The 23,759-nt window shown below is 46.4% G+C and overlaps 1 protein-coding gene across 1 annotated transcript in view; it reads right to left on the bottom strand.

The window, feature by feature from the left end:
- The window catches only part of LOC109923870 (dihydropyrimidinase-related protein 3-like), a 228,487-nt gene that overhangs the window by 24,386 nt on the left and 180,342 nt on the right, over nucleotides 1-23,759 (bottom strand). Inside the window, exon 12 of the mRNA XM_048603930.1 lies at nucleotides 21,095-21,286. Within this exon, the coding sequence (XP_048459887.1) occupies nucleotides 21,095-21,286 (192 nt within the window). The remainder of the gene's footprint in view (nucleotides 1-21,094; nucleotides 21,287-23,759) is intronic.

Here is a 23,759-nt window from a genome sequence, read left to right as displayed (position 1 = left end):
GAGAGAGAGAGAGAACAGACGAGAGAGAGAACAGACGAGAGAGAGAGAGAGGGAGGGTGAGAGAGAGAGAGAGAACAGACGAGAGAGAGAGGGAGAGAGAACAGTTGACAGAGAGAGAGAACAGACAAGAGAACAGATGAGAGAGAGAGATAACAGACGAGAGAGAGAGGGAGAGGGAGGGAGAGAGAGAGAGAGAGAACAGACAAGAGAGAGAAAACAGACGGGAGAGAGAGAGAGAGAACAGACGAGAGAGAGAGAGGGAGAGAGAACAGACGAGCGAGAGAGAGAGAGCAGACGAGAGAGAGAGAACGAGAACAGACGAGAGAGAGAGGGAGAGAGAACAGACGAGAGAGAGAGAGGGAGAGAGAACAGACGAGAGAGAGAGAGAGAGAGGGAGAGAGAACAGACACGATGAGAGAGAGAACAGACGAGAGAGACAGAACAGACGAGAGAGAGAGAGGGAGAGAGAACAGACGAGAGAGAGAGAGAACAGACAAGAGAACAGATGAGAGAGAGAGGGGGAGAGAGAGAGGGAGGGAGAGAGAACAGACGAGAGAGAGAGATAACAGACGAGAGAGAGAGGGAGAGGGAGGGAGAGAGAGAGAGAGAACAGACAAGAGAGAGAAAACAGACGGGAGAGAGAGAGAGAGAACAGACGAGAGAGAGAGGGAGAGAGAACAGACGAGAGAGAGAGAGAGGGAGAGAGAACAGACGAGAGAGAGAGAACAGACGAGAGAGAGAGGGAGAGAGAACAGACGAGAGAGAGAGGGAGAGAGAACAGACGAGAGAGAGAGAGAGAACAGACGAGAGAGAGAGAGAGAGGGAGAGAGAACAGACGAGCGAGAGAGAGAACAGACGAGAGAGAGAACAGAGAGAGCGAGAGAGACAGAATGGACGAGAGTGAGACAGAACAGACGAGAGAGAGACAGAACAGACGAGAGAGAGACAGAACAGACAAGAGAGAGAACGAGAGAGAGAACAGACGAGAGAGAGAGCACATGAGAGAGAAAGAGAAAGAGAGAACACATGAGAGAGAGAGAGAACAGACAAGAAAGAGAGATAGAGAGTGAGAGAGACAACAGACGAGAGAGAGAGAGCGAACAGACGAGAGAGAGAACAGACGAAAGAGAGAGAGAGAAAGAGAGAGAACAGATGAGAGAGAGAGAGTGAAAGAGAGAACACATGAGAGAGAGAGAGAAAGAGAGAACAGATGAGAGAGAGAGTGGGAGAGGGAGAGAGAACAGACGAGAGAGAGAGAGACAACAGACGAGAGAGAGAGAGAACAGACGAGAGAGAGGGAACAGACGAGAGAGAGAGAGACAGAGAGAGAGAGAGCACAGAGAAAGGGAAAGTGAACTAGTACAGAGAGGAAGAAAAAGCATAGAGTGCGTGTCAGGCACAGATAGAGAGTTTAGACAAAAAAGAAAGAACACACTCCACAGAGAGGCAGTGAAAGACTGATAGATAAAGGTAAGCTTGTGTCTGGAAAGTACCTTTAATAAAAATCTCAAGATGCCTCATAAAGCAGCACATGAGCCACATAAGGCAATACAAGGAAAGATAACCAAACCTCTAACCAAAGAACTAGGTTTTAAAAAGTGATTCTTAAAGGATTAAACAATGGCAGAGAAGCTTATAGGGTGTTTAATTGCCTGGCATCCAGTTAACTAAATACATGACCACTAACTGTGGAGTGATTTAAGTCAGTAATCTTTAAACGCCATAACTAGGGAAGAACATATACCTTGGAGGGCTGCGTCGCTGGAGGAGATTATAGAGATAGTGAGGGACAAGGCCATAAAGAGATTTTAAATACAAGGACAATTTTAAAACTGAAAAGACTGCTGGTCTCGGAGCCAGTATCAGTCCATGAGCTTTGGTGTTGCATGGTGTCATGTTTACAGAAGTGGGAATTTGGCCCAGAGTGGATTGGAGCTGTCGAGGGGTTTTAGCAACGGAGGGCAGACTCTGGTGATGATATGGAAATGGAAATAGTTGGTCCTAGGGATGGAAGCTCATCTCAGGTCGGATACAAACCGAAAGACTTGGAGCAGTCTGCTTCGGTTCAAACAGTTGCCAGGGAGAGGGATGGAGTCAGTGCTCGGGAACAAAGTGTGTGTTGTGAAACAAAAACAGCAAATCTGCCTTACAGCATAGCTAAAAGGGTAAGGGGAACCCTCGATTGTACGTCTCATTCAAAAGGCAGCACCACTAAGTGTGTAGCACTCTCTTCCATCTTGCACTGAAATCTTTGGAACAGGACTCGAACTCTCAACCTTATGATTTCAGCGAAGGCGGCATTGCTGAATAAAGACCATTTAGATCCAATCATCACATGATGATTTGAATTGCCAGGAGAATATTTCTGTAACGCTTGCCAGATTGAAAGCAGAAAGCAAACTGTGATTTCCCTCTTGCAATGTGTGCTCCATGGGAGTATTTCACTGCATCCCCAGCGCTGAGACTGAGAAACAGAACTCTCAGCACTTTCCTACTGGAACATTCATAGCATCTGGGCTCAAATCGCACAGCATGCATGCAACGGAATTGTGTATGGGATGTGGAAATTAAGGGCGAGTTGAGAGATTGCAGATTTATAGCTTTCAGCTACATGCTTTTAGACAACTGTGGAGTTGGCTTGTGTGTGTAAGCGTGGGCCTGCATATGTGCGTGTGCATGTGTGTGTGTGTACACACATGAGGTGTATTCACGCATGTGGCATGTGTGTGTGTGCACGCATGCATGAGAGAGAGTGTGTGCATGCGTGTGAGACAGCATGTGCGTGAGAGAGAGAGTGTGTGTGAGACAGCGTGTGCGTGACAGAGAGAGTGTGTGTGAGACAGCGTGTGCGTGAGAGTGTGAGACAGCGTGTGCATGAGAGAGATAGCGTGTGCGTGTGAGACAGCGTGTGTGAAAGAGTGTGTGAGAGACAGCAAGCGAGTGTGAGAGTGTGTGTGTTAAGGGTCCAGGTGGTAGAGGGAGCAGGAGCAGGATATTTAGGGTGATGGGGTTTCTACTTCCTCTTACTTGAAACATAGAAAACAGGAGTAGGCCATTCAGCCCTTCGAACCTGCACCACCATTCTATACGACCATGGCTGATCATGCAATCTCAGTATCCCACTCCCACTTTCTCTCCATACCCCCTTGACCCCTTTAGCTGCAAGGGCCATGTCCAGCTCCCTCTTGAATATATCTAACAAACTGACCCCATCAGCTTCCTGTGGGAGAAAATTCCACAGGTTCACGACTCTCTGAGTGAAGAAATTCTTCATCTCAGTCGTGAATGGCTTACCCCTGATCCTTAGACTGTGACCCCCAGCTCTGGACTTTACCAACATCAGGCATATTCTTCCCGCATCTAGCCTGTCCAGTCCCATCCGGATTTTGAAACGTTTCTATGAGATCCCCCTCATTCTTCTAAATTCCCGTGAATACAAGCCCAGTCGATCCGGTCTTTCCTCATATGTCAGTCCTGCCATCCTGGGAATCAGTCTGATGAACCTTCACTGGACTCCCTCCATAGCAAGAATATCCTTCCTCAGACTAGGAGACCAAAACTGCACACAATACTCAAGGCCCTGTACAACTGCAGTAAGACCTCCCACTACGAAGACCAGCATGCCAATTGCTTTCTTCACCACTTGTTGCACCCGAATGCCAACCTTCGGCGACTGTTCTATCATGACACCCAGGTCTCTTTGCACCTCACCATTTCCCACACTGCCACCATTCAGATAATATATGGTCAATGCAATACCACCAATACTGGCTGCCCTGCAGCCATTTACTGCTTGAAGGAGTCTCAATCCCACAGAGGGTGGGATTTCCACCCTTCAGATGGGAAATGTGCAGTTCAGGGAGCTGTCAATCATTCAAGCAGTCCTTGGTATCACAGTCCTGGGAGCCCTAACCCAGTTAGGTTTTGGATCTGGGGGTGGTGTTGGAGGGCGGTTTATTACCAGGTAGTCTAATGCAAGTGGCTCTGGTCTTAAAGACGATGTAGTTTGTTGCACGACAATGAAGTAAAGGTTACACTGGTATGACAGAAATCGTAGAGTTACAGAGTCATACGGCATGGAAACAAACCCTTTGGTCCAACTCGTCCATGCTGACCAAGTTTCTCATACTAAACTAGTCCCTTTTGCTGTGTTCAGCCCACATCCTTCTAAACCTTTCCTATTTGTGTACCTGTCCAAATGTCTTTTAAATGTAACTGTACCCGCACGCACCACTTCCTCTGGCAGTTCATTCCATATATGAACCACCCTCTGTGTGAAAAAGTTGCCCCTCATGTCCTTTTTAAATCTTTCTCCTCTCACTTTAAAAATATGGCCCCCTAGTTTTGAACTCCCCCACCCTAGGGGAAACAAAACCTTTGTTATTCACCCCATCTATGCCCCTCATGATTTCACAAACCTCTGGAAGGTCACCCCTCAACTTTCTATGCCCCAGTGAATAAAGTCCCAACCTATCAATCCTCTCCTCATAACACAAACCCTCCACGTTTGGTGATGATTTCACACCAGTGACGATGGAAATGAGAGACTACACTAGAATGGTGGAGGATGGACGTATCTGAGGTGGCAGAACAGAAGGCTAAAGCATCAGAACAAATTGCTCAGAAACGGAGAAACTGGGAGAATAGAACGGAGGACAGGGGATACAGGAAACGGGATGGGAGGAAGTGTAGTCAAGGAATTTGTGGCAGGCAGTGGTTTGTAATGTAGCCTATCCTTGGAATCAGAGAAACCAAGGAAGACAAGAGTGAGAGATGGACCAGTTGGAAGATGAGGGCAAGAGAGATGATTGGAATCAAAGCTGATGACTTTTCCACCTCATTCATCGATGAGCTGGAAAGAGGAAAGGTAGGTGGCCTGAGTATGACCGAACATAATCCACATATCCCTCGGAAAAACAGGCACAGGTAGTACCATAGGGAACCCTATACTCTCTGGACTTTAGAAAAATGGGAAGAGATTTGTATGTTAATAGGAAAGATTTGGAGGGATGTGGGCCAAATACAGGATCAGTTCAGTTTGGGAAACTTGGTCGGCATGGACGTGTTGGACCGTTCCTAAGCTGTATGACTCTATACGCCTATGTAATTGTGATATAAAAGACGTCAAAAGGAGATTGACAAAGCAGACAGTGAAAGAATGTTTCCTTGTGTGTGGCAATCTATAAACACGAGATTTTAGGATAAGAGTTAGCAGATTGGAAACATAGCTGAGGAGGAATTACTTCCCACAAAGGGTCATGAAATCTGTGGTATTTACTACGCCAGAGTGTGGTGGATGCTGGGGCACCGAGTAAAATACCACTCCCCACCCCATCGTTCTCCTTCTGCCGGGGCACTGTTTTACGGGACCTGTAGAGGACGAGGCTGCTTGGCCCTCAAGCCTGGCGTGCTATCCAATATAATTCAAGACTGATCCTCCATCTCACTGCCAGAGTCCCAATAGCCCTTGATGCCTTTAAAAAACTTCCTTCAATACATTCAGTGACTTGACTTTCTGTGGTACAGAATTCCAAAGGTTCTCCAACCTTTGAGTGGAGAAATCTTTCCTCATCCTAGCCCTGAATGGTCGCATCCGTATCTTGAGACTGTGGCCCTGGGTCTAATCTCCCAACACTGTTGTTTGAGGCAATCTTGGGCAGCCTTGAACGGGAGGAAAACTAACCGGGGCAAAATAAAGGTAAGTCTACTGCAACCATGGGGAGCGTCTTTGGTTAAAATATTCCAAATTGAAGAGAGGATGCTGGAGCTTAAACAGTTGCGTTGAAGACCTCCAAGGGCGCTTGTAATTAAATGTGAGTGAATATTGCGTTTATTGACACCACAACCGTACAGGGCACCCCCACCCACATGTCAGGAGACTGCAAGCTGTCAGAGGGGGCTTAGTGTACAGTGGGCACACGGTAATGATGTCAGCAAGTGGAATGGGCCCCGTTCCTGTTCCATTTCAGTGTCGGGAGATGCAGCGTTTAAACATCAGCAGCGGCCTGGAAACTGTTGCATCAAATATTTCAGCAAAAGATTTGTTTCTGCCTCGAGTCAGAAAATAAAAAGGTCTAAGCACCACTCCAGACAACCCCTCCCAGTGGAGACTTCAGCATAGTATCCAGGTAATGAGCTGGTACTCAGCAACCATTCCAGCTTGGGAAAGTAACTTTGGTCTGAAGCACATGGAGCTTCCTTGGTATTTGTTTCCGTACCACATTGCGGCGTGCATCTATCAGTTTTTATAAGCAAAAAGATCCTTTGAGAGATGGTCACTTCAGCTGGAGCTTGTCCACTCCATCGTTTCTTTCCTCTCCTCTTACTTCTTCCCAGCAACGGCCTCGGGCTCCCAGCGTGGGGCGGTCTTTCGGCCCAGTGTGGTCTTTGGCCTCAAGGTGATTCCATAGCGGTTTCCCAGCCTTGAGATGCGGCCCAGCATGGACTGGAGGCTCGGTGCTGGCCTGGACTGGGTTGGAAGGCCTGCTTTTCCGAACTTTCTCCATTTCCTAATTTATTGTGCAAGGCTGGAATTTTTATTCCGTTATTTTCCTAACCATTTTTTCACTAAGAATTTGTACTAATGAATCTGTACATAGGTACCTTGTTTTAAGATAGTGTCCTAGGTGGTGACTTGTAAACTTTTCATTGAACTCATGGTGAGTACATGTGACCATAGAGCTAATCCAATTCAATACACCAGCAGAGTAAGTTTGAAGGGCTGAATAGCCTATTCCTGCTCCTATGTAACTACATTCCTCGTTTAGGTACCAGGGTCCAGCGACAACAGCAAGTTAGCAGCGACTCCTGGCTTTGTGAACGGAGACCCACTTACCTCACAGAAACAAGACTTTAAGGCAGGGAGGTTTTTCTTTCCTCTCGGCTTCCATTCCTGTATTCCTGCTTTAGTTTTTTTTTAAAAGGTGTTTTTTGTAAGTAAAATGGTTGCTCTGGTTTTGCAACTAAGATGGTTGTTTCTGTTAATCCTGGCTTTTTGATTCTAAGATGGGGCCAGTGAATGGCAACGTTGTAAGTTTCTCACTGTACTCCTGTACTTGAGTTCACATGACGATAAAACCCAATTCTAATTTCTCTGAAGGTGCTATTCCAGGTTGAAGTGGGGCAAGAGATATTTTCTTCAAACAAAAAGACAAGAGAGTGAATGATGGAAATCACTGAATCGTTTGTGGACATATGGCTTTCCATGGAAAGTCTGTAGCTTTAGAGTTCGAACTGACTGAACTAACTTGCCTACTGGATTAAGTAAACCAAACTGAAATGACAGCTACTGACGTGAGTAATGCACCTTGATAGATTGAGGAATGCTCCAGGGTCTTTGCTCAGGAATGTTTCACAATTACATTTTTTGCCCTCTTACTGCTGCCCAAGAACGCGCTCCATATACAGCATCATTGTACACCAATTAGAGGTAAAAATATTCCTTTGAACTCTTCCCTCCATCTGCAGTCAGGATCAAAACGTGCTGACATTATGTCAGAGACACACATTTGCAAAATGTTATATTGTGGAGCACTGAAACCTCTATTGAACATAAGGAATGGGTTAGTTTGCCCCTTATGGTGCTTTATTTCATCGAGGAATATAGGAAGGAGAATACTCTATTCAATCCATCAAAACTGTTGTGCTATTTTGTTAAGACACATCCCATTCCCCCACTCCATGAGTATAATACTTTTTCCTAGTGTGTATACTTTTGAGTATTTTAAACACATCAGTTGATTTCTCTAGTGCAGTGTGCTGTCTCAACCATTTTTATTTTGGTTTTCTTACCAACAGTTTATTCTTTGAACTCGTTTGCCAACAATGGTTTTCTGGCCTGTCATATCAAGACAGGAATAGGACTCAGGCTAGTTAGCCCCTCCAGTCTGTTCTGCCATCAATGGTGTTATGGCTGAACAGTGGCCACCTCCATATAACCACCATCGCCTCAGTGCCTTTGGACAAGAAATATCTCAATCACCAAATTAAAATTAACATCTGATCCTGTGACCCTCACCAACTCCTACAGATGCACCATTGAAAGCATACTGTCCAGGTGCATAATGGCCTGGTATGGTAACTGCTCTGCCCAGGGCCATTAGAAACTACAGAAGGTGGTGTGCCCAGCCCAAATCATCACGGAAGCCAACCTTCCACCCACGGACTCCATTTACACGGCTCGCTGCCGCGGAAAGGCTGCTAACATCACCAAAGACCCATCGCACCCTGGAAATGACCTCCTACAAACCCTTCCACACATACAGAAGCCTGAACGCACGCACCAGCAGGTTCAGGAAAGAGTGATGAATGGACTCTCCAGCCTCAAATAAAGCTGATCTTGCTCATGTTGATCTTGCCTAGCGTACTCCCTGTGCAATGTGACCTGTATGCCTCTATCCAAGTCTTTTTGATCTGTACATCCTTTGCTTACCATGGTCGCCTGTACCTCTCGTAAACAAAGTTTTTAACCAGTACTTTGGTACACTTGACAAAAAAATCAATTGGGGGACAGGTGTGGAGAGAGAGGGCGCATGAGACAGAGAGAGGGCGCGTGAGACAGAGAGACGGCGCGTGAGACAGAGAGAGTGAAGTGTTTTCTAATGTAACTCACATTGGCTGTCCAATACATGTATGAGAGTGAGATACCTTCTCCAAAGTCCCCACTCCTCACACACTGAGGACATGACCCTGATGGGCCAGGCTGAAGAGCTTCAGGACGTAGAGCAAGCCCTCACTGAAGACTGACATTCTCTGGAAGCCTGCTTTGGAACACAAACATTAGAACTGCCAGGACTGTTGGGTCAGCTTTCTCCCCGAACCAGAAAAGGATATGACACCCGGTTCTGTGGCTGGCCCCTCATTCAGGGCCTGAGAACAGAATACCTTGGCATCACTTGGGGCTGTAACACCTCCAGTGCACAGGAGCAAGGTTAAGCATGGAGTGAAGCTGATAACGCAAGCTGGTGAGTGTTCCTGAGAGTACCCTGTCTGGGCTTTCCACAGCATGGTCTACCCAAGAGCAGAGAAGTGTCTGACTCAGGAGGTACCACACAAACACAAATAGACATCCTTTGTGAAGTACAGAGGATTGGTTTTGGAGACAGCCAGGGTACATTGAATCTCCTGATGTCCAGAGGAAAATATCCTTCAGGAAGAACACACGCGGCTAATGAAGCATTCCTATTGATAGAGGGACATTAAAAAAAACCCAGGCATTTCTCTGAGATCACAGAGTCCCTACTGGGACACCACAAATGGATGACAGCACCACCTCTCAACGTTGCACTTTCTGATTGGCTGCAGTCATCGACAATGGTCACTTGGTCGCAGGCCTGAAAGGTGAAGTCCAGCGTTCTGATAGGTCATGGAAAATCCAGACCATCCTCAACCCCTCAAAGGACAGGCCAGGGGAGATGGTGACAACAAAATGGAGTGAGGGCAATGGGTCACATGGTGACTGTGGTCAGCTGAGCCAGACCACCAGCCACGCACTGACCTTGTGCCCCGAGAAATCCAGTCCTTGTGAGACCATAACTAACCTGTTGAAAGCATTATTGATTCCCATGTCCGCACACAATTCCCAGCCACACAAAAATAATCCTGAAAGACCTCACTCTCAGCTTTTAAACGCTCCATCACCTAGATTTAGGCTCTTCCCAAACAGTTTTTTTCCACCTACCTCAGACGTTTCCCTTATTATGTTGTGAGCTTTGAATTAACACCTTAGTTTGTAGCGCAGTGGTTAACACTGCTGCCTCACAGCGCCAGAGACCCAGATTCAATTCCACCCTCGGGCGACCGTCTGTGCAGAGTTTGCACATTTTCCCCGTGTCTGCTTGGATTTCCTCTGGGTGCTCCGGTTTCCTCCCAGGTCCAAAGATATGCAGGTTAGCCGTGCTAAATTGTCCATTGTGTTTAAGGATGTGTAGGCTAGGCAGCTTAGCCATGGGATCTGCAGGGTTAGGGGGATGGGGCTGGGTGAGATGCTCTTTGAAGGGTTGGTATGGACTTGATGGGCTGAATGGCCTACTTCAACACTGTAGGGAAGAATGATATGATTCTACATCCCAAAAGTACAACCATATTTAACAGGTTGGAGTCCAAATACACTTGCAGCAAATCTAGGCTAAACATCCTCCAAAGTGTGTTATTCAGAACTGCTCACAATACGAATTAGATCCTTGCATAGCTAAGGCATGACTTCCATCACCTTTTATTCTAGCCCTCGAGATACAAAGGCTAGTCCTCAGAGTCATTTTGATTATTATTCAGACCTGTCCGTGACATTTTAATGATCTGCGTACCTGAATGCCCAGGTCCTTTTCGGAATTCACCTTTTCACTGTTTGAAAAGTGCTCTGAACCAACTGTAGACAAGCCCAATACAGATAACCTCACATTAGGTTATATTTAAAGCTACACAGCTTACAGGAGCACAGAGTACAACGGTATCTTGATCAGCCAGACACTGGGCGCAGCAATGGCAAATGGAGTTTAATTCAGAAATACGCATGGTGTCGCATTTTAGTAATACAAACCAGGGCAGGACTTTACAGTTCATGGTAGGGTCCTGGGGGGCCGGGGTGGGGAGAGGTGGGGATGTTGTCGAACATGGAGACTCAGGGGGTGCAGGGACATAGTTCTTTGAAAGTGGCATCACAGGTAGACAATGTGGTGGAGACAGCATTTGTCACAACTTCCTTCATCAATCAGAGCAACGAGTGCAGGAGTTAGGATGTTATGTTGCGGCTGTACAAGACATTGGTAACACCACATTTGTTGCACTGCTTACAATTTTGGTCGACCTTCTCCAGGAAGTTATTAAACTGGAAAGGGTGCAAAAAAGACTTACAAGGATGTTCCTGAGACTGGAAGGTTGGAGTTAGAAGGAGAGGCTGGATAGGTTGGAACTTTTTTCCCTGGAGTATAGGGAGCTGAGGGATGACCTTTGAGATTTACGAAATCAAAAGGGGCATAGATAAGGGGAAGAGCAAAGGTCTTCACTCCAGGTCCAAAAGTAAAGGGCATAGGTTTAAGGTGAGAGGGGAAAGATTTAAAAGGGATCTGGAGGGCAACATTTTCACACAGAGGGTGATGCATGTATGGAATGAGCTGCCAGGAGAAATGGTAAAGGCGGGTACAATTACAACATTTAAAGGACATTTGTACATGGATAGAAAAGGCTGAGAGGGATATGGGCCAAACACAGGCAAATGAGACTAGTTCAGTTTGGGAAACCGGGTCAGCATGGACACATTGGGCCAAAGGGCCTGTTTCCATGTTGTAAGGCTCAATAACACTGATCTTTATGTCATTGGCAAACTTTGACATGTAGCTCAGCATCCAGGTATCGTGAACAGGTGAATGAAGTTCCCTGTCACATTCTGTCAATTATTTAATTCATCTGTGTTTTCTGAGCGATGTTGTCAAATGCTTCCTGGAACATTCATTGGTCACAAGACATGTAATCATGTTCATCCTGGCTAACACTAAACTGAAAATTTTCAACCTGTTCAGTCAACTATTCTTGTTTAGAAATTCCAATTTTCTGGCAATAGACTGGCCTGTACAGTTTTCTTGCTCCTCTGTCAAGTTTCTTAACTTGCAGAATTTAATGCAATTTTCTACTCTAAAGGAACTGTTCCGAATGGAGAGAAATTTGCAAGACCATAATTATGGCATCTGCAACAAATTCATTTTAAAAGTTCTTGCTTGAGTATTTAAATCCATTCCTATCCACAGTTCTCTTTACATCACTAGTTCCCTACACCTCTAGAACCAACCAGCTAAGCTTCCAGTCTCATCAAATCTAATCTCTGGTAAATTCCCCTTCTTTCACTCTGCAATGGAGTATGCGCCTTCTTTAGATTAGGCCTGAAACTGTGGAATTCCCTCCCCGACCTTATCTACCTCAATGTCTGCCTTTAAGGCTTCCTTTGTGTCAGCTATCCTAACCTCCATCTTCAGCTTGGTATTTTTCTATCAGCGTAAACTACCTTGGGGCGGTTCGTTTTGTTTGAGTTGCTACGTAAATGCAAGGTGTTGCTGTATCGTTCAGTTGTTGCAGGTTCTGCTGGGTGATGCAGAGACAAAGAACACCTTAAACTGGGCAGATCATGGAAGGTTATTTTCTTTATGTTCTCTCCTTTCCCACTCTGCATGCATTGCGCGGTGCTGGGCACAACTGGACAACCTTCAGTTCCCTGCCTAACTGTGCAGACTTCTCATGTGACCACAACTGAGACAGCCACCAGGATAGACAACTGCGGCTGGGGTGGGGACAGCCATTGCCAACATCCGCATGTGCTCTTGGAGCAGTGCAGGCTGGGTCATGATGAACAGCAGGAAAGCCAGAGACTTTCTCTCTGGCTCAGGAACCCCAATGTCATCTTAATTCAGCACAGACTGAGCCCCCGTTGGTCTGGACGGGTCTGTTCACCGGATTTTGACAATCGCACATCAGGGAAGCTCCTGGTGGCTTTATTAAAAGCCGCAGACAGAGAGCCGGGACGTCTGCTGTGCTTGCTTTCCACAATGTTAACGAGCTCCCGCAGTTATTGCATCTGGCTCTGTGAAGAAAAGAAACAAACTACAAACCCCTTTGGCAGTCTCAGGGCACGAGGGTCACACTGCTCCAGTGGTTAGTGACAATGCGAGAATCCCATTAATTCCTAACAATGATAAAAGTGACCTCGAATCTCCAAAGCCAACATTAAGTATATTGTCACCCGATACATTCCCCAAAATAAAAACTGGCAAATTATTTCTCGTTGCCTTTACAGGAAATCAAAGCTGTCTGGGTTCTGTTCATTTGATGTTTTCAACAGGGGGCCAATAAAAGCGGCGTTTGACAAGAGTTATTGCTGTGAGAAATGAACCAGGAGGGTGGCATTTTGTTTTTTTCTTCCACCCCCAAAATGAAAGGGATAAAGAGAGGTGTTGGGTTCATTCTTAAGGAACAAAGGTCAGACACTCTCATTTACCGTAACCCCGAGATCAGCATCACCAGGCAGTAATCCGATACCTTTGACCTAACCTGTCAAAGTGATGTTTATTCAGAACTCTGCCCAACTTGCTGTTAAACATATACTAAAACTTCTGAGTTCAAATTAAAAAAAGGATTGCAAACTGATACTTGAAATGATTCCTTTCGTAGCACATTTTGCGAACAGTTCAGCAGTGGATCCAGTGTGGAAATGACCTAATACTCATCGTGAGAGACATAGTTTATAACGTTTTATTCCCATCTTGATGGAAGTTGAAATTCAATAACTGGAAAGAGTGGTACCACACCAGAACTGATAGAGGCAATATCCAAAACAGTGGGTGTAAATCTAAGGGGTGAATTTCGTTTTGCAGATACATTCTAATTTGTTCAAAGAGCACACAGTCAGTCAATGTGGCGTTTTATAAATTCCGACTTTAGAAATAAAACCAGTCTAACTCCAAACCAAAACGCAGATTCTAAACAAGGCCTCACACCGAATATGCTTTGTCTGACCTAAAATGTCACCTCTTCCCTACACTGATACAACCTTTAGTTCTCTCAGGCTGGTGACTTGAAAGAAATCCATGAATTTCCATATACATATTAATCAATTAAAACCTTCTTGTTTCGGGTCTGGACCCTTCTTCAGAAAGGGTTTCTGAAGAAGGGTCCCGACCTGAAATGTCAGCTTTCCTGCTCCTCTGATGCTGCCTGGCCTGCTGTGTTCCTCCAGCTCCATGTTGTGTTATCTCCGACCCCAGCATCAGCAGTTCTTACTATCTCATCAGGGGTGTGACTCTTTGATCTCTTACTTATAAATTCTGTGTCTGATACCACCTCTCTCACTAACACCTGAAGGAGGAGCGAGGCTCCGAAAGCTGGTGATTTCAAATAAACCTGTTGGACTATAACCTGGTGTCGTGTGATTTTGTGGCCTTGTCCATCCCGGTCCAACACCAGCATCTCCACATCAAGGGGAAGGGGGAAAATGTTTTCATCCTGATCACCAGGGTACCAGGAGCAAGATGATGGTGAGGACAGAGTGTGGGAAGAGGTAATAAAGGATGGAAGTCAAGGTTCCTCTTTGTTTGATAGATTGGTAGACTTAGCTTCCAGCCAGACACAAATAATCCAGAGGAGACCCCTAGATCAGCTAGGTTTTTCCCAAGGAGTGCTGAGACAGGGGAGAGTGTCTGGAACAGTAGGTGGGTTGGTGGTCTCAGTTAGAGATCGCAGGCCTCTTTGACGTGATAAGTTAAGAGATCAGAGGCCCTCGTGAGGGAAGGGAGATATAGAGGTCTTGCAGGTCTGTGGGAAGAACTTTGAAGTTCTGGGGAAGGGTCTTGCCAGAGGGGCGTGGGGGAGGAGTGGGTGGGAGACTGGATGGGTTAAAGAAATGTGCAGCAGCTGGAAGATGGAGAGGGGAAGCATCTAGACATAGGGTAAACAGGAAGTGCTGGAGAAATTCAACACGTCTGGCAGCATCTGAGGAAAGAGACACCCTTGAAGTTCAACCGGAGCTCTGAAGAAGGGTAATAGTCAAAACTTTAACTCTTTCTCTCTCCTCAGATGTTGCCAGACCTGCGATTCTCCAGCATTCTATAAGACCATAATAGATGGTCTCAGGCTACAGTCTGATATTGATCAGCAGGTAAATTGGCAGAGCAATAGCAGATGGAATTTAATCCTGACAAATTCGAGGTGGTGCATTTTGGGAGGCCTAATAAGGGAAGGATATACACAGTGAATGATAGATCCCTGGGGAGTACTGAGGACCCTGGTGTATAAATCCATAGATCCCTGAAGCTGTCAGCACAGGCAGGCAGGGTGGAGAAGAAAACATTTGGGATGCTTGCCTTTATTAGCTGGGGCCTAGAATATAGCAGCAAGAAAGACTTGTCACAAATTTATAGAACATTGGTTGGGCCACAGGTGGAATACTGTGTGCAGTTCTGGTTGCCACACTATGAGAAGGATATGATTGCACAGTATTACCTTTTTGTATGAAACTTCTTAATCATGTCACATTACTGTTCGTTCTTGGTTCCTCCTTTCAACTTGGATCAGAAATCTCTACTGGTGTTGAAGGGGGCCCAGAGGAGGTTTACAAGAATGATCCCAGGGATGAAGAGCTTGTTCTATGAGGAGTGGTTGAGGACTCTAGGTCGGTAGTCAGTGAAGTTTAGAAGGATGAAGGGAGATGTCATTGAAACTGACAGCATACCGAGAGGACTAGATAGAGTCTTTACTCAGAGAGTAGTAAGGGCGTGGAATGCCCTGCCTGCAACAGTAGTAGACTCGCCAACTTTAAGGGCATTTAAATGGTCATTGGTTTCACAGGTCAGCGCAACATCGAGGGCCGAAGGGCCTGTACTGCGCTGTAATGTTCTATGCTTTAAATAGGAACAGGAGTAGGCCATTCAGCCCTTCGAGCCTGCTCCCCCATTCAATAGGATCATGGCCGATCCAACATTCCTCACATCCACTTTCCTGTCCTTTCCCCATATCCCTCAATTCACCAACTGATCATGAATCTGTCTCAGCCTTAAATATACAAAAAGACTCTGCCCCTACAGCTCTCTGTGGCAAGTAATTGCAAAAACTCACAACCCTCAGAGGAGAAATTCCTCATGTCAATCTTAAATTGGCACCCCTCTGTTCTGAGATGATGCTCCCTGGTCCTAGACTCTCCCATGTGTCCTCTCAGCATTAACCCTGTCAAGCCCCTTAAGAATCCTGTATGCCTCAATGAGGTCACCTCTCATTCATCGAAACTCGAGTGAGTTTGCTATTATAAATTTCACATCTCCAGGGTCTGCAGCATTTCAGTTTTGTCCAACTAGGGTTTTTTGGTCACATTTGCTCATGTCTTGATCCAGCAGCCCCTTGCCTGTGGATTACTCGGGTAGCCAGAGTCACATCCCAACAGTGAACACGAATGAGGGTCGCGGTCTCAGCACAGCTAAAGTGCTCAACCTGGTCTCCCTGGGAGTGAAGTGGCTGCATGCAGTCCCCTCCTCCCCCAGCAGGAATGGGGAGGTGGGGGAATTAATCCTGGGCAGAATCAAAAACAAGACCAATGTCACATACGCAACAATGTGCAGTTGGGCAGGATGTGTCACACGGTACAGTTTATAGGCTGAAACATGTCAAACATGCAGCAACGCACTTGGAACAACACATAACACAATCCAGATGGGAACAGGTCAAACAGTTACAGCATAGTAGCTGACAGAGCAGGACAGACACAGGATTATCACCTGGCAGGAGGCAACATAGCCTGGGCCACACATTAAAACTCACCAGTCCAACCTGGAATCCAGAACCTGGGCCTGCAGGAGTTTATCGTATTGAAATAACTCTACAAGAGGCCGGTATCTCGTCACCAAGTCACCCGTTATTTCCACATGCACAGTACATGGATTTGAGAGCCAGTTCCTAGATTGAGGAGGATCTCGGAGTCTGTCAGCCAGGACTCCCTGATTGGCCCGGGTTAACAGCCCCAATCAGGGAACTCATACTCAATGAGATCCATCTGGTCAATCTCATTCCAATCAGTACACATTTCTATCGACTTGTGCAGTACTCCATGTTTACCACAGGAATTAATGCTGTATGGTCCTTTTCTTTGTAATCCTGCACATTGTTTTCTGGAGAGCAAACTGTCTGGTGTGATATCAAAATGGTACCTGCTTTATCCGAATTAAATCACGCGAGCAAATGTTGCATTCCAGCAATTTTGAAGGACAAGGTTGTGATTCAATCAGCATTTTCCAGATATTCGGAAACACAGGCAGGAGAGATAACAAGAAACAATTCCTGATTGTCCCTGGAAGAACTACCTAAAAATTAGATGCAGGTAATCCTGGGGTATGTTTAGAAAACCCTTCCACATGCAAGACAGTTTAAAAATCCCTTCTGCAAACCGTAACTGATGATGGATCAACATTTCTTTTGAATCATGGCATCCCTACAGCGCAGAAAGAGGCCATTCAGCCCATCAAAACTCACCGATCCTATGAACAGTATCCCAAACAGACTCAGTTCCCCCGGCCCTATCCCCGTAACCCTACATTTCTCATGGCTAACCCACCTTGCTTGCACATCCCCTGGACACTATGGGCGAGTTTAGCCTGGCCAATCCACCTAACCTGCACATCTTTAGACTGTGGGAGGAAACCGGAGCACCCGGGGGAAACCCACGCAGATACGAGGAGAAAGTGCAAACTCCACACACACAGTCGATCGAGGGTGGAATCAAACCTGAGTCCCTGGCGCTGTGAGGCAGCATTGCTAACCACCGAGTGCTAACTGCTTCGAGTGTGGATCATGGTTAGAATATAGAACGATACAGCACAGGAACAGGCCCTTCGGCCCACAATGTTGTGCTGAACATGATGCCAGATTAAACTAATTCCTTCTGTCTGCCCTTGGTCAGTTGACTATTTTTGGCGTAATTAAAATTATACTCTAACGACCATCTCAGAATAGCCAGGGAATAAGAGTCGAATTGTTAACGCTTGAGATGGATTGACTTTTGTCCATCAGGAATAGTCAGTAAATCAATGCAGAGCAGATTCATTTATTTGGATTGATTGAGGTCACACATCAGTCACACTCTCATTGAATGATGCAACATGCCCAAAGACTTTGATGGTTTCCTCATGTCCCTGTGTTACGATATCAGGCTTCACAAACGAAGGCTGTTCAACAAGACTTTCTTACTAATTAGAGATAGTAAGAACTGCCGATGCTGGAGTCAGAGATAACACAGTGAGGAGCTGGAGGAACGCAGCAGGCCAGGCAGCATCAGAGGAGCAGGAAAGCTGACGTTTCGGGTCAGGACTCTTCTTCAGAAATTTCTTTTGAATCATGGCATCCCTACGGCGCAGAAAGAGACCATTTAGCCCATTTCATTTCTGTAGAAGGGTCCCGACCCGAAACGTCAGCTTTCCTGCTCCTCAGATGCTGCCTGGCCTGCTGTGTTCCTCCGGCTCCACGCTGTGTTATTTCTCAGTAAATCAGCTTTGAATGTTACAGGAAGGGGGTGGGGGGTGCGGAGGGGGAGTCTCTGGGCCCAGTGTGCACACTCTTTAAGCTGGGGATCTCACATTCTGCGGTTCCTTACAAATAAAGTGAAACAGTTTTAATCTCCGAATTATGAAATAGTTTATGAAGCTTTCGTTCAAATGGTTCAAAAATATAACAGGACTTCAAACTTTCAGTCACTTCCACCAATGCACAGCACAGAGGCCCCTGCAGCAACTGAACTAATTTTCAGGAAGAAAGTTACAGCTGAAACAGCCTTCAGTGAGTGGAATTAACTGGTGAAGAAGTGAGCACGCAATGGGGGATTAGTCCAGATTTGGACATAGGTGTTCATTGTACTGGTTATTCTTTTTGACATTGTTTATCTTTCTTGATCCCTCGCACAAACACAAAGGAGGTTGGAGATACATGGAGCCCCACAGTATCAGTGCAGGGAGGGGAGTGCAAGTAAAAATGTAAGACACGCGCACACAAAGCTCCCCTTCTCACTGTTGTCAGCTGCGTTTCAGAGTTGCACTGGGGGGACGGGGGTTTGCAGAGGGTTAGAAGCAGCAGAAAATTGGCTCTCACCATCTCCTGCACTGTCCGTCAATGTCATAATCCCTTCCTGACGTACAGCAGGGGGAGTTATGCAAGAAATGAGAGCCAAATGCGATGGGTAACAATTCTGACGCTCGAAAAAATTCACAACATTTCACAAAATTCACAAAAATTCACAATTCTGTTTGGGGCATGCACTCGCAAGTGACCTAGAAATTCTGATTGTCATCTCTTTAGGAAATGAAGTTAAGGAAATGTCATCGGCTTGTAATCAAAGGGCCATGGGATGAAGCCATTTGATTGATTGATTTACTTAAGTCACATATACCTAAGTACAGTGAAAAGCTTTGTTTTGCAAGCAGTGCAGGCAGATCATAGCAAACAAGGACATACAGATGATAGGGTGCTTAGACAGAGTGAGGGATACAGGGTCATTCAATGTGATTAAGGCCAATCTGCGAACCAACTAAGTGTTGCTCGCATTTCTCTCATGCCCTATATTTGACAGAAAGCGCTCACTCGGTTTTGAAATGAACAATCGATCTTTCATCAATTGCCGTTTGCAGGCAAAATTTGCAAACTTCCACCAGCCTTCTGCTTGGAGAAGCATTTCCCAACTTCATTCCTCAAAGGCCTGGTTCTAATTTTTCACCCTCAACATTGTCCTGTCCTCGCCCGAGGCTAGGCTTTGTTATGGTAGATTGAGTGGAGTTTGCCAAATTAAAATACCATGTGTTGATATTTTCCAGCCTCGCATGAATACCAGGAGCTGGGGGTTAGGCCAGTCATTTCTGGGCAGTTTCTCTCCACAATCTTGAGAATACTCGGGGCATTTGTGGGTGGGTACGCTGAGCAGCCCACAGTTGGCGCAGTTGAAAGTTTATGTGATGACCCTTCCAAATAACTCTTCACTGACAATCCCAACTCAGGGCAGACACAGGCTCTGGTGCGTTGTCTTCACAGAAGTCATCTTGTGACATTTCAGCGCTTGTATGCCCTACTTTACTTGCAAATTTTGACAGCCAGGAAGAGAGATGAGGAGCACGTTCAATATATCCTCTTTTGCCTTCTGCTCCTCCCCCCATCTAGCTCTGATATAATGGTCCAGCACCAGATCAAACCTACCCTTGACCTGCTTCCTCTACTAGAGGTACAGCGGCAGTTCTCAGAAGGCATCATGTTGTTGGGAAATGGCACTGCTTCACAAATCAATTAAGAATTCTTTACAAATAAAGCTGAAGTCACCATAGTCCCAGAGGGCTTACAGGGAGGCAACTGGTGGTGGTTTAACCAGAGGGTCATCATACCTCAGGTGAGGGGAAAGGATGAGAAGGAGAGTCCTTCGTGGTAACCTCAGCCAGTTGCAGGAATTAAACCCACGTTGTTAGTGTCATTCCACATTGCCATCCAGCCAGCTGAACGGACAGGCTCCCTGGTCAGGCGTCAATTTAGAGAAAAACTTGCTTCATGATTTCTGCCGGTAAAGTCAAAGCTACAGCAGATTTTATAAGGAGCCAATGAAATTCCCAGAGGGCAGCAGTTGTGGGGGTCACCATTTGGGGAAACCACGGTGGAGGGAATGGAAATTATAGAGTCGTACAGCAGGGAGACAGACCCTTTTGGTCCAACATGTCAGTGCCAACCAGGTTTCCCCAAACTAAACTAGTCCCATTTGCCTGCAGTTGGCTCACGTCCCTCTAAACTCTCCCCACTTCCAGTGAAGGTTCACCAGACTGATTCGCGGGATGGTAAGGACTGACATCTGAAGAAAGACTGGGCCGACTGGGCTTGTACTCACTGGAATTCAGAGGAATGAGGTGGGGGGATCTCATAGAAACACATAAAATCCAGATGGGACTGGACAGGCTAGATGTGGGAAGAATGTTACCGATGTTGGGGAAGTCCAGAGCCAGGGATCACAGTCTAAGAATAAGGAATAAGCCATTCAGGACTGAGATGAGGAAACATTTCTTCACTCAGAGATCTGCGAACAGAAAGATGTTAGGACCAGTTTGTTAGCTATATTCAAGAGGGAGCTGGTCGTGGCCCTTCCAGCTAAAGGGATGAAGGGGATATGGAGAGAAAGTGGGAGTGGGATACTGCACGATCAGCCATGGTCATATAGAATGGCGGTACAGGCTCGAAGGGCTGAATGGCCCAGCCCTGCACGTATTTTCTAAGTTTCCATTCATGTACCTGTCCAAATATCTTTTAAATCTTGGAACTCTTCTGTCACTTACTAAATGCATCAACCAACACTCTCCCAATATTACCTTCAATCAACTCTAAGTTGATCCAGGCTCAATACAGGTTTGGAAAGATAAGACCTATCCTATTATGCTGCTGAGCGACAACCTCCCAATCTGGCCATTCCCCTTTATACATAAATCCAAGGGGATTCACTATTGTTTGGGCGGTGTGTTGAACTTGGTTAAAATCATCCACAGGCACTTCCACAGGGCACTGGTGAAACCGAACCTGATAACGGGAATTATTAAAAAGCTACAGATTCACACACAGGATGCCTCACCTGTTTCCGTGCCTTGATGCGCTTGTGTACAAAGTCCGAAAAGGGCTTGCAGGGTATGAAGCGGCCACTTCCTGGGGTGACATGGAGATTCCCATCTTCGAGCACAATCTTCCCCTGACTAATGACGACAACAGGAGCTCCGCACAACTCCGTCCCTTCGAAGATGTTGTACTCCACGGCCTGAGGCACAAGAAAAACTTCAAATTAAAATAAAAACAAAGACGAGCATCTACATTCAGCTGAAAGGAAAAATTAGAACGAACTGTGCAAAGCACTGGCTCCAATATCTCTTTTCTTTGAAGTCAGCGTAACACGCTGACCCACTCTCAAACACCCTGGGGCTCACCAATGACCACAACGTGAACTGAGATGAGCCAGATAAATACTACAGCTAGAAGAACAAGTTTAGATTCTGGGAATACTGCAGTGAGTAACTCACCTCCCGACTCTCCAAAGCCTGTCCCCCATCTATAAAGGGACAAGTCAGGAGGGTGTTGGAACACTTCCCCACTTTCCTGAATGTGCGCAGCCCCAACAATTGCCCCATCCAGAACAAAGCTGTTTGATTGGTGCCCCATCGATCAGCTTTAAAAACATTAATCCCCTGCACTGTTAATGCACCATGGGAGAGTCGCAGGCAGGATTGCGATGAGTTCGGGGCTATTAACCTGGTCCAATCAGGGAGCCCTGGCTGACCTGTAAAAAGGTAGAGTGTCAGAAATGCTGCCATTCTGACAGCAGACTCTGAATGAGGCAGCACTAAATGCAAGGACAGTTCATGTGTAAATAAAGGGTGACTTGATAATAGTTATCAGCCTTTGTGGAGTTACGTCACTGTGAGCCATTCACTACACCTTCCAAACACACCTAGACAACAAAAGGCAGCGAACACATGGGAACAGCATCATCTGCCATCTTTGCTCCAAGTGGCTCACCATCCTGACTTGGAAATATATCGCTGTACCTTCGGTGGTCAAAATCTTGGAACTTGCTTCATAACAATACTGTGGGTAGACCTACAATACACAGACTATGTTGGCTGAAGGTGGTGGCTCAAAATTACCTTCTCGAGAGCAAGGCAGGATGGGTGAGAAATGCTAGCCTAGCCAGCGACATCCACATTCCACAAAAGCGTCAATAAAAAGGCTGGTGTGGTGGGGTCCTGTACACAAAAACCAACAAACAAGCGCGGTGCGCATTTTGACCCCACTTACCCTTCTTTCAGTCCGGCTACCAAGTCAGTCAATGCCAATAGCATCTCACTGAGACAAAGAAGACCGCAGGTCAGAGGTCTCTCTCTCTGTCCCCGTATCATTAGTCAGAAAGCATTACAGAATGTATCTATGGGAGGGTAGGATTGGGCACTGCTATAATGCCCACCCGAGGAATAGCCTGCCCAGGCTAATAGTGAGAGTCGTATTGAACAATTGGTTGAGGCAGCTGTGGAAGTGAACTTTAGTGCAAATCAGATTCGCGAAAAAATGATCATTTATTCCCTAAGAGGTGAGCAATAGTTCTATACCAATAAGGCCACCAACTGTGAGACAAAAGATGGTATGTGTCTGTCTGTTGGAATTACGAGCAGAATTTTCTACACAGACAGGACAGGAACGACATGCCGGGTGTAACCTTCATCAGAACGGGCTCTGTTTTTAATTTAAGGTCGGCACTCTCTAACTGGCACAGATTAATTAGCCCAAGCGCACTTTAAAGACCAAAAGAAAATACTCTCTTACCAGCCAATAAAACAGAGATTTAAAACAGCTCGAGGTTGAAAGCTGTCCCCTGCAGTTGGCCAAACATTGTTGGAACAATCAAGTGTACCACAGCCTTGAGAATTCCCAGCCTACGGCTGCTCTGCCAGGGAATGCTGAGGAATCTGCAACATCTTTTACAAAACCAAGAGATTCTGGGTTTGCACTGCAGCCGGGCATATAACAGGGCTGGACTGCGAACTGGGTGGAAGGGAACGGAGTCTCGCACGTTGAAGCAGATCCAGCCACGTTTTCCCCGCGCCAAATCTGCAACGCCACAAGCAGCTTGCTCAGATTCTCAGCCCAGAGAATTAATGGGCTGCAAACACAGCTGGACCTTCTCACCCAGGCAGCCCGCAGAGGATAAACACTCCACTGTGTGGGCCGGGGGTCATGGGTAACAGGAGGGGTGGAGAAACAGGGCCTGACTGGCGTACGGTTTGGCAGGTCCAGCGTGAAGACTGCGTGATGGGAGACGTTCAAAGGTTGCTCCAGTGTGACCTACTGCGTAGAGGGATGGGACAGGCGCCAGCGGTAGGAGGCGTTTTGTGGAATGGTGGCAAGGCTTTTGTCAAGAGACTTTTTAAAAAAAAGTAAATCAGATTGGAATTGAACTGTTAAGGTCCTGTTTAAGAAATATAGTTAAGCAACAAAGCACTACTGCCACTTGATAGCAGTCCCCCCCCACCCACCCTGCCTTTTCTCCATTTTAATCAAAGCAGTGAAGATAGCATGGTGGAGGGAGGGTATTTAATAGGGACGGGGCTCCCGACAGGGTGGAGGGAGGGTATTTAATAGGGACGGGGCTCCTGACAGGGTGGAGCGAGGGTATTTAATAGGGAGGGGGCTCCCGACAGGGTGGAGGGAGGGTATTTAATAGGGAGGGGGCTCCCGACAGG

This window comes from Rhincodon typus, chromosome 12 (genome assembly GCF_021869965.1).
Source record: "Rhincodon typus isolate 14 chromosome 12, sRhiTyp1.1, whole genome shotgun sequence".
Lineage (NCBI taxonomy): Eukaryota > Metazoa > Chordata > Chondrichthyes > Orectolobiformes > Rhincodontidae > Rhincodon > Rhincodon typus.
The sequence above is the reverse complement of the archived record's forward strand: the minus strand, read 5'-3'. Positions and strand labels throughout refer to the sequence as shown.